At 37.7% G+C, this 11,213-nt stretch overlaps 2 protein-coding genes across 2 annotated transcripts; one reads left to right on the top strand and one right to left on the bottom strand.

Annotated features, from left to right (window-relative positions):
* Positions 1 to 19: 19 nt before the first annotated feature.
* On the bottom strand, positions 20 to 4,186 carry LOC128673466 (uncharacterized). The gene is made up of 6 exons (XM_053751322.2): positions 4,025 to 4,186; positions 2,901 to 3,022; positions 2,175 to 2,354; positions 1,642 to 1,753; positions 1,346 to 1,419; positions 20 to 1,118 (listed from the first exon to the last, which is right to left on the bottom strand). The coding sequence occupies exons 1-6, from the start codon at positions 4,183 to 4,185 to the stop codon at positions 916 to 918; spliced, it is 852 nt and encodes a 283-aa protein (XP_053607297.1). The 5' UTR covers position 4,186; the 3' UTR covers positions 20 to 915.
* A 1,462-nt stretch (positions 4,187 to 5,648) lies between these two features.
* LOC128673442 (lipase 3-like) lies at positions 5,649 to 10,747 on the top strand. The gene is made up of 5 exons (XM_053751278.2): positions 5,649 to 5,878; positions 6,751 to 6,955; positions 8,545 to 8,918; positions 9,621 to 9,767; positions 10,320 to 10,747. The coding sequence occupies exons 1-5, from the start codon at positions 5,732 to 5,734 to the stop codon at positions 10,698 to 10,700; spliced, it is 1,254 nt and encodes a 417-aa protein (XP_053607253.1). The 5' UTR covers positions 5,649 to 5,731; the 3' UTR covers positions 10,701 to 10,747.
* Positions 10,748 to 11,213: the final 466 nt, after the last annotated feature.

Raw genomic sequence — 11,213 nt, 5'->3', positions numbered from 1 at the left:
AACGAGATGACGGCGTACATTTACTTAGCCGCGTGTCCACCGCACATCCGTCACCCGAGCGCCGTCATCCCGGCCGCCGAAATTGCAAGGAGATCGGCGTGACCGCTAGATCGTGGCCCGAGATTTTGACGGGCCGTAACAATACGGGCAATACAAAACACGTATGAACTTGTCCACACACTGCCGTCGCCGTCGCGACTACCACGCACAAACTATACCAGCGAAATCGGTCGCGGTAGACAAACGTAGATCGCCGTTACGTCATATTAAACTCGGCCCGAAACAATCTCGTTCTCGGTGACGGTCCGGTGACGGCGGCGGTGGACAAACGCCCTTTACCCATCATGTTGACACCGTCCACGGATCAATGCAAAAGAACGTAGAAATTGAAGTTTCGAAGCATAGCAACGCATGTCAGTGAGATAACAACGGAGGACGAACGAGCTACATTGTACTTCGTCCACGCAACTAACAGATCACTGAACCGTGTTTCAATATTGATATTATACTATATACCGTGTCAATCTCAACCTTGACGTAGGCAAAATCATCGTTTTGGCGAACGATGGAGCCGTGACAAAAAAAAACTGAAGTTAATTATTATCTCTATTCAATACTTGCGTTTACTTTATCGACAAGGTGAATGGCCCCGGCAAAAACAGGTTCCTAATTGTTTTAGGATACTTAAGTACGTAGACATTTTGGCCACAAGCCTCCTTGATACCCTAGATACCGGATATTAAAACTGGATCGCACCAGTCAACTTTGTCGTTAACTTTAACATGCGCAGAAAAACGCAAAATACGCCATTTTGTCCATTAAAGCCCAACGTGAAAGCTGATTGGTGCAAACCAAACTAATTTGTGGAATAAGCTATACCAACATTATCCTAAAACACAGTTTCTATGGATAATATTATCCCGTGCCAGGGTTAGACATAATGTCCTCCAAATTGATGTCAGACTCCCTGTTTATAAACTCCGTGATATCGCTTTTTCTTAAGCCTATGACAACTCTCTGATCAGTCAACTTAGTGGGGCAGAAGGCGACGAGGCGGGTCGGCACGTATACTGAATGTAGCATTTTTAGAGGCAACGCCAGAGTCATGCAACCTTGCTCTGGAAAATAAAACTTTGTTGTATTCGTATTAACGCTTATCTCGAGTAGTATACAAGTTATATTTAGAAAATATAGGTATTATCCGTTCGTATCTTTTTGAGAAATCACTACAATATAAAATTTGACGTGAAAAGGTGTCTGCGAACGTCTAATTACTGAATTAAATTTCTCAAAAAACTGCAAACTACTAGCTTTACCTCAGAATATACACGATAACCAAACTTACCTGGCACTTTCTTATGTACTCGTACGCTCTCGATCATGTACACTCCGGATCTCCCCAGCACGTTAGCGATGGTCCTTTAAATCAAATGTCTATAATCAAAATATAATAAAAGAATTTCCTATATGTTTTTATTGACCAAGCTAGCGAGGTCTAACTCAATTTGTATGATTTGTCCTAATATATTTATTTATTTATTTATGTATGGCTATGATTTTACAACCGCATGACTGTTTGTCAGTTTTGTGGTAGGTAAGTATAATAAAATGTAGGTAAGTACTCGTAGATATATAATTTACCTAGTGGAGAATTCTCTAGTTTCGTGGCTCTCCACCGTGGGGCAGTCAGTAGCTACTCCCACCACATGGCTCAGGTTGCCTGCTATCCATTGCGCCAGTTCGAAGCTGATTCCTGTGTGAAAACATAAAGAGGCGAATAACGGTTTACGGCCGTTTATTACCATAACAATTGTTGAAATTGGTTGTTCTTTGCATGTCAACGCTCTCCAACGATTTTAGAATTATATTTTCCCAAACCAAGTGTAATAATGAAAATAATAATAAAAATAATAATCCCAAGTTCATAGCCCTTTATATTCTACTAGCTTTTGCCCACAACTTCATATGTGAGTAAAAGTTCGTTTCCCGTGGGAATTTCAGGAAATCCCTTCTTAGTGCTCCCCTACACTGTCCTAGGACCTACACACCAAATTTCAGCTTTCTACGCCCACTAGTTTCGGCTGTGCGTTGTCTGTCAATCAGCCAGTCACCCAGTAACGCAAGAGTTTTAAATTAGTTATTTTTATATAGATTAAATTTCTTATAACACACACCAGGTATACTACAGGCGCATCCCCTCTTATTGCCCGGAGGGGCGAACCAACCGAACTTGAAGAGGAGCAAGGTAGGTTCAGCGGGGTCTCTCTTCACGGCCATCCATTGCATGGCGATGTTCAGGGTCAGGACGAAGTTGTGGTCTTGCTTAGCTATCTTGCTCACATCTATTACTTTCACTGAAATGTTAGAAAAATATAGAAAGTAAGTCAGTATGTCAGTCAGTTTAGTAAGTTTTCTGGTTCACGCAAAAAATATATTTGTCTCAATATATTTATCTCCTGAGCGAGTTCCCTACAGATATGATGCCTCGGAGCCAGAGGTCTGCCGAAACTGAACGTTAAAATTTTTAAGGTTTAGAGGAACATACCTTCCAGAAGTCCTTCGTGATCTTAGATCATGAGTTGGCACTCTCACAGCGTTTGGATTTAATTTGGCTTTAATACCTGCTTGGTTGTTGATACCTATAACTCTCTCTCATCTGAGTCTTCCTGGTTTCTTCTTAGGATCCGCTTTCCTATCCTTTCTTCTCTCTTATCAGTAGTATCCTTAGCTGTGAGACCATTGGCATATAACTATACTACGATGCTTAACAATAACAGCGAGAAGAAAGAGAATTATGTAGGTTAGATAAACTAGACACAGGTATTCGTACATAGGGAAATGGTATGCGAAGGCATTTTCACCTCGCTAAAAAAGGTAAATCAAACATTATCCACACTTACGTCTCGTGAGTAAGAACTCCGGCGGTATAACGGCAGGGTAGGTGCCACCCCCGTCTGCCCCGAACTTGTCCAGGTGCATGCTTGTGCCTAAGCCGGGAATGCCACAGTTCACGCATATTTTCCTGAAAGTTCACGAGTAGGTATTAAGAACGGGCGTCCTAAGGATCAGGTCCCACAGGATCACCACCATTTGTGATCACCGCTTGTGAGCGGGTAGGTACCAGGTTGGAATCCTATTTGTGCCCTACCAAATTAATTTGTATACCAATCTTTAGAGTCCATATTACAGACCTTCACTTGCAGTGATAGTGACAGGATAATTTATTCCTCATCTGAGCAAATTTCCGGTATCCTTTCCAGCCAGAGCCCACGTTTTTCTTTATTTATCAGATCATTCAGGCTTAAATATTATACCATGTCAAGCTAGCATTCTTCGGTTTGCTTCTACTGTCAGGCAAAAGTGAAAGTAGCATAGCTAGACGTTTGATCCTGATGTCATTGATCCTGAGGTCATGATGACCTCCGTGGCGCAGTGGTAAGGTTCTAGCCACTGAACCGAGAGTTCAGTCCCCGGTCGGGTCATGATGGAAAATGATCTTTTTCTGATTGGCCCGGGTCTTGGATGTTTATCTATATATGTATTTGTTATAAAATATAGTATCGTTGAGTTAGTATCCCATAACACAAGTCTCGAACTTACTTTGGGGCTAGCTCAATCTGTGTGATTTGTCCTAATATATTTATTTATTATTATTTATTTATCATTAGCCAGTTTACGTAGCTGATGGTCATGTGGTTAATCTGTGATCGAAAGGTCCCATGTTCGAATCCTATGCATGCCATATGAGTTTGTATACCAATCTTACTCGTGTATAGTAGTTTTCATAGACTGCCACTTGTTTCCAGTGATGGAGAACATCGTGAGGAAACCTGCCCACTGATTGACAGCTTAAGTTCACTAGGGTGTATCCGATTACTTGCCAAATAGCTGTTAATGGTCGTAAAAATAGTCAAGTTAGACCTTAGGCGACTTGAATAAAATCTGACACCAGTGTTAGTAATAACTCACCCGAAGTCGTGAGCCAAATTTTGTTTTATAACGCAATTACACTTTATATCTTTACCAGTGTTTCTCCACGGCCAAGAAGTATTCAGACAGCTCTGACCATGTCGTCGGCTTGGTCAAGTCCAAGACGGCGATCTTCGTCTGGTCTTTCGATAGCGGTCTCTCAAAGGTCCCCAAACAACTGTTAATGAGGAAGTAGACCACAATTAGAGTGCACATTTTGCTCAGGAACACTGGATGGATCTGTTAGATTTTGTTGTTCATTTTGTTGTCGTGATACTGTTAATGCCGTTTGTAAATAATATGCAGGGACGTATTGAGAGAAAAGCAAGTACCTACCTACCTATTGATATAATAAAATTGAAAATAACTTTATTACCTATGTGATAAATTACTACTTCGCTATTTTACTTTCAATATTGTGTTTAAGTTTAAATATAGTTGGGAAATGGGTTTCTATCATGTTTATTCCACAAACGTAACTGCTAAACCTTTATACCGATTAAGTTTTGTGATGAAATGAATTATATATTCTTGAAAAACAAATAAGTGCCCTGATTTTTTATTTAAACAAATTTACATATTAATAATATACGATTGAGTCTGCTGAATACATGTCTGGCAATTAATAGATTTACATCCATTGGATCACGCTATTGTTCTAGATCAGACTCATATGTGTGGATCATTATTATTTACATCTACAAAATATTAATCACCTCGCCCATAAGAGTCTCAAGAATACTGAAGAATGCCTATTCTTCAGTATTCTTCTCATTATTAATAGCTGATTAAATATCCTATGAATCGGAATTTATTTTATTTTATATTAATTATTGACAATATGTATTAAATTTTATTATTTTAATCATGACATTTACTTGTTTGAATTATAGTTGTGGAATCATTTTTTTTAAATGTTAGTTAAGTACATAAGTTAATTATGAAATTGTTTGGCTAATGATTGAATAGTAATCACAAGATTATTACTGAATTTCTTTAAAAATATGAAAACAGACATGATGCGAACATAGCGGACTTGAGTACATACCTACCAGTATTAAATAGAATAATAATAATGCACATTTTGCTAGAGATAACGACACAATCCATCAAAAATTTATTTTGCACGTGTACCTAATTATGAATTAATTTAAAATATTAAAATTAAGTTATCAGATAACCACACACGTACCTATGTTAAAATTGAACATTTGTGAAAACCAATGCATATTTATTCCCTCGTCTAGCTGATGTTGTATTGAGGAAAATTGACAACAAAATTCCAAATCAATTATAAGCTAAAATTTAAATCTCATTCAAAAGCACCTCAAGTCTTTATTAACTGATAAATGTTATTATACTTTAAACGATTTCTAGATAGAATTTAGTGCTAGTACCTATACATTATAATTCATTTTTTTGTTATTTGTAGTGGATAGCATGCTCCTCGTTTATTTATTTATATTTGCATACCTATATTCGGTAAAACATGTAGGTTTAATTCATTTTGACATCAATTTGTATATTTGTACTCATGTTTTTGGCAAATAAATGTTTTCTTTCTTTCTTGAAATGGTACCTACCTATCGCCGACAACGGATTTACAAATAATAATCTGGGTGATATAATAAATATAAAAAAGATACCGACTGATATGAAGAAAACAAAATGATAAATCTTTTCCAATCAGTTTAACTGCCTCTCAGACCCAAGGCATAATTACAACGCTTAATATTACTCTAGTTGGTGAGGGTTCTTCACGATGTTTTGTCTTCTTCTCACATGTGTTCTGGTGGCTGCAGCTTCGGCTGGAAGATCACCTCATGCAGACTATGTCGAAGAGTATTTGAAGGCTAAGGGCGCTGGAAGATATTCGGATAACATTATTGAAGACGCACTCCTGGACATCGTAAGTTTTTGGTTTTATTTGACGACTTCGGTGGCGCAGTGGTAAGGTTCTTGCCACTGAACCGAGAGGTCCCGGGTTCGATCCCCGGTTGGGTCATGATGGAAAATGATCTTTTTCTGATTAGTATGTAGTCTGAGTTAGTATGCCATAACACAAGTCTCGAACCTACTTTGGGGCTAGCTCAATCTGTGTGATTTGTTCTAATATATTTATATTACTTCTTCAAAAATTGACAAATTATTTATTAAATCATTTATTTTAAATTTTTAAATTATTTATAAATTATTGATCGTCGTCGTAATAAAATGGACGCTTTGTGACAAGAGTTTTGTTAGCCAATAGTGTGATAATTGTTATTTTTTATAAATCTTCAACAACAAGAAGGTCGGACGATTTTGATTTGACGGATAAAAATTGGAGGAGTTACCCAATGGACAGAGATGGATGGCGAAGTATAAAAAAAATATCAACTACATAAATAAGTACTTACATACCTATGTCCAAAGTAATAATGAGAATGTTCGCCTCTCTTATTAAGTTTCGAGTCATCCTAAAATTGTGATGTAAAAGGTACGTGGCACAAAAAAAAAAATGTGTAAAAATGCATGCAATGCATATAATAATTTCAAGTCAGATGATTTTAGGCGACTTCAATAAAATCGGACTACAGTGTTAGCAATAACACAATCGTCATGAATGAATTGATTTCTATGTAGTAAAGTCCTTTTTTGAGCTTGCACGTAACGCCATAGACCTCATTATTGCTTACCTTCAGGTAAGGTCAGACGCAGAGAAAATATTATTAATATTAAAAAATATTACTACATTAATTTTTTTTAATACTTACTTTCATTGTTCACATCTTTCCGTAGCCAGAACTAGTCGCCAAATACGGGTATCCGTTCGAAGCGCACTCTGTCACCACCACGGATGCCTACATTCTGGAGGTCCACCGGATACCTCACGGGAGAGATCAGAATAATACCCCAAACCCCAACAAACCTGTGGCCTTCTTGATGCATGGCTTATACTCCTCATCTGCTGACTTTATAGTGCTAGGCCCTGGAAGTGCTCTAGGTAATAATTTGGCATATTTCTTCTGTTTCAAGTCCAAGTTAACCAAATACGTAAAGAATAATAGTGATAGTGAGAAGAACAAGAATAGAAGGAAGAACGCCGCGATCGCATACATATGTGTAAATATATTGACACAGATTCTTTCCAAACTGACGCGAATCCAGGACGCGGGATGCTAAATCTCGCGATTCGCTCGCTCGCTTAGCTTAGCTTAGCTTCTCAAAACTGAAGAGAACCGCTCGCGACATTGTGTTTTATTTCTCAGTAGAATAAAGTATTTTAATAGCAAACTTGAGGTGTTTTTTGAGAAAAAAAAATGGGTTCTCGATGCATACGCTGTTACTCTAGTTGTCTGCGATTTTTATTGAGCAAGACCAGTGTGCAGACACCAAAAGTGCTCATGAAATAATTGAACATGACACCTCTTGTTTCCAATACTAGTTATCTAAGTTTAAAAAAACTCTTAAGACAATAATGTAACGGTACAGCATGAATCTTTATAGTTAAACTAGCTGCGCTCCGGGACTTCACTCCCGTGGGAATTTCGGGATAAAAAGTTATTCCAGGTTGTTTTCTACCCGTGTACCAAATTTCATAACAATCGATCCAGTAGATAATGCGTGAAGAGGTAACAAACAAACTTACAAAAGCATTTATAATAATAGTTGTGATTGGGATAGTAATTAATATGTTATAAATATTTTTAGGCCCTATTTAATTCAATAGGGCGTATTACTGCACATTTATCCCGCCAGAGTACAGCACTGTATGTTAGGTACACAAAAGCTTTGCCGCTTTTTGCTATGTCGATTAATACGTTTAGAGTACTTTATTAATCCTTTCATTATGTAAGCATTCGTTTGTGAAAATATTCGGGTGCTGAAAATTATTGGGAAAAATCGTTTTCCATAAGATAAAAAAACTTCGAAAGCTATGGGATACGCCTCACGCTGTAAAATTTTCAAGCCAGTAAACGGTCGAATAGAAGCTAGAAGCGGAACACTTCACACCTGAAGACTTATTAAAATATGAACTTCATACAGGTAAGATCTTCAGTGAAAAACAAGTTTATATTAGTTTATGACCACAGATGACCAAATAATGCAGAACATAACCTAAAATAGAGTTATTATTTTCTGGATAATCCACTAAATCCTTCCTTTTTGATTTAAACTCGCACCACAATTGCGTAGAAGGTATTTTTGGTCGTAAATCTACAACACTATTAAAAATTGGCGCATTTTGCCACAATTGGAAACATTTGTGTACCTTAGTTGTACCAGTATGTTTAATCCTATTGTTTGCTGTTGTTTGTTTCTGTTTCCGTACATATTAACTTGTTTATTTTGCCACCATACCTACTTTTGTACTTGGTTCCAGCTGAAAATCAGCGCCTTGGCTTGATACCTTGGCACCATGCTGAGCTGGTCGCCATTTCGGCTTACATATTTTATTCGATTTATATTTGTTACTCTTTTGTATGTTTGGATTTTATGTGTTTGCCGAATAAATGATTTCTTTCTTTCTTTCTTTCAGTAGCTTCAACTGCGCTGAGCTTTGAGTAATATGCCATATTCCTTTGATTCTAGCTTACCTACTCGCTGAAGCCGGCTTCGACGTTTGGTTAGGCAACGCGCGAGGCAACTACTACTCCAGACGTCATCAAACCCTCAACCCTGACGGTGGGAGACGCGACCTGGACTTCTGGAGGTTCAGCTGGGATGAAATCGGCAATTTAGACCTTCCAGTAGTCATAGACTATGTCATTGCTACTACTGGACAGCCGAAATTACATTACATTGGACATTCCCAAGGTGGTACCACGTTTTTGGTTCTGAACTCCTTGAATCCAGAGTACAATGAGAAGTTCCACAGCTTCCAGGCGTTGGCTCCTGCAGCTTTCTTTATTTACAACGAAGATCCGTCGTACAGGATTCTAGCACCATTGGAAGCAGTACTTGAGGTATGGTCAATCACTACGTAGTTCTTTCTATAATCTTTGCGTGCACCCGGTTGCATTTGGGGCTGTGACGCCCAAAGCTCGCGGAAAAAATAAAAGTGAAATTTTAAAAAGATTTGGCTATGATTTTACAACCGAGAATGCTATTGCTGCGTATCAGCTATTAAGGCTATGTATCCCTTAGTTGCCTCGTACGGCATCCAGGGGAGGATATGAAGTGGTCCTATTAAAGTTAGACAAAGTTTTTATTTAGTTGTCCCTGTTCCGTAATCAAATCATGCAAGTTAGATTTCTCCTACTTTCTACTTCCGGTTGTCCTACAAAGTTGAAATTTCCCACGTCGCTTCAGTTTCTATGACAGTGCATTATTATGATAAGCATAACCTGATGATGCAGGCCCGCAGCCATGGCGTTAAATGCTATAAGATCTCGCTGACAACAATAAAAAATGACATTTTTGTTAAAAAATCCATTTAATATCCTAACTAATATTATAAATTGCGAAAGTAAGTTTGTTTTTTTTGTTACCTCTTCACGCTTCATTTACTCAACCAATCCTCTTGAAATTTTGCGTACATGTATTTTGAAATACGGATAAGGACATAGGGCACCTTTCATACCGGATAAATTAATCTAATATTTTTATAATTCTTAAAAAGCTACAAACTACTAGCGTTTGACAGGTTTATTATATTGCATTCGCAGGACACTTTGTTCGCTCTTGGCGTTGTTGAGATCCTGGGTAATAGGGAGTTCTTCACCTGGTTCTCTGTCAACTTTTGCGTTGATGGTGTCACTGCTGATTTTTGCAACGAAATCCTGTATAGAGGTGATCCAGAATTCTATAATACTGTAAGTTCAATAAATTAATATTGTGCACAATATGAAGAGGGACTTAATTAGTCATTAATCAAACTATTACCTTTTTTTCTTTTTTCGTTTCAAATACTTGGTTGACTGGAAGAAATCCCTTTCTGGGATAAGTCCGCCTTTGTACGCGTCCCTTTCTTTATTTCACTGCTTTCTTTGTATGTGTTTTCTTCGTGCAATAAAGAGTTTACAAACTACCGAAAAACTTATTATCAGATCAAATTTAATAAGAACAGGAAGTATGCAATTAAGAATCATTACGGATTAAATTTAAAATAACAAAAATATATATACATATATACATTATACAGCCCATCAAGAGAGTTGCCTTGCGACAATGGTCCAAAACGCTGGCAGTACTGCCTATATTATACTTACCCACTTACATGTTCAAAAGTAAGTAAAACAATTGAGCGGCAATCCTCTGGGTCAACGGAGCAATGCACTCGAGTCGTAAAATGTTACACAAGTTTTATTTCCATTACTATTTTCTCCATATTCTTATTATATATGATTGGGTTTTTGGCTTTTCAGACGATGACACCTTTACTTCTGGGACACGCTCCGGCTGGCGCCTCCATCCTCCAAATGATCCATTACGGCCAGAGCATCAACTCCAAGAAATTCAGGCGGTTCAACTATCTTCCCATCAAAAACATCGAAGTCTACGGTCGCCCTACTCCCCCTGATTACGATCTTAACAGAGTCACCGTACCTACCTATCTCCACTATGGCTACGCTGATCTACAAGCTGATTACAGAGACATAAACTATCTGGGAGATATGCTGCCGAATGTAGCTGGCAGAATACCAGTTCCCAGAGAGAGTTTCAATCACTTGGACTTCATTTGGGGAATCGATGCGAAGGCGCAGTTGTATGATAAATTAATTGAGATCATGTTTAGCTACCACTGATGATGTTATTTGTTTAATTAAATAAAAAAACAAATGAATACATTGTTTCTGCAGTTATTTTAATAAACTATTAGTTCAATGCTAATACTGTGAATGTGAATAACAACTGTTTGTAATTGTGCTTTATTTACATTAGAGAATATTGATGTTAATGTCTTTGTCGACCTCGGTGGCGCAGTGGTAAAGTGCTTGCCTCTAACCGAGAGGTCCCGGGTTTGATCCCCGGTCGGGTCATGATGGAAAATGATATTTTTCTGATTGGCCCGGGTCTTGGATGTTTAACTATATATGTATTTGTTATAAAATATAGTATCGTTGAGTTAGTATCCCATAACACAAGTCTCGAACTTACTTTGGGGTTAGATCAATCTGTGTGATTTGTCGTAATATATTTATTTATTTACAAGGAATATTATTACATGTTCACGTCATTGATCTGGGCATAGTATAATTAGCCTAGTTATATAAGTCGTCGTTAGAACTACTGACTGACATTGATGAAGTCAGAATTAA

The sequence above is a fragment of the Plodia interpunctella genome, chromosome 11 (genome assembly GCF_027563975.2).
Source record: "Plodia interpunctella isolate USDA-ARS_2022_Savannah chromosome 11, ilPloInte3.2, whole genome shotgun sequence".
NCBI lineage: Eukaryota > Metazoa > Arthropoda > Insecta > Lepidoptera > Pyralidae > Plodia > Plodia interpunctella.
Note: the sequence above shows the minus strand (reverse complement) of the source record. Positions and strands in the feature narration are given on the sequence as shown.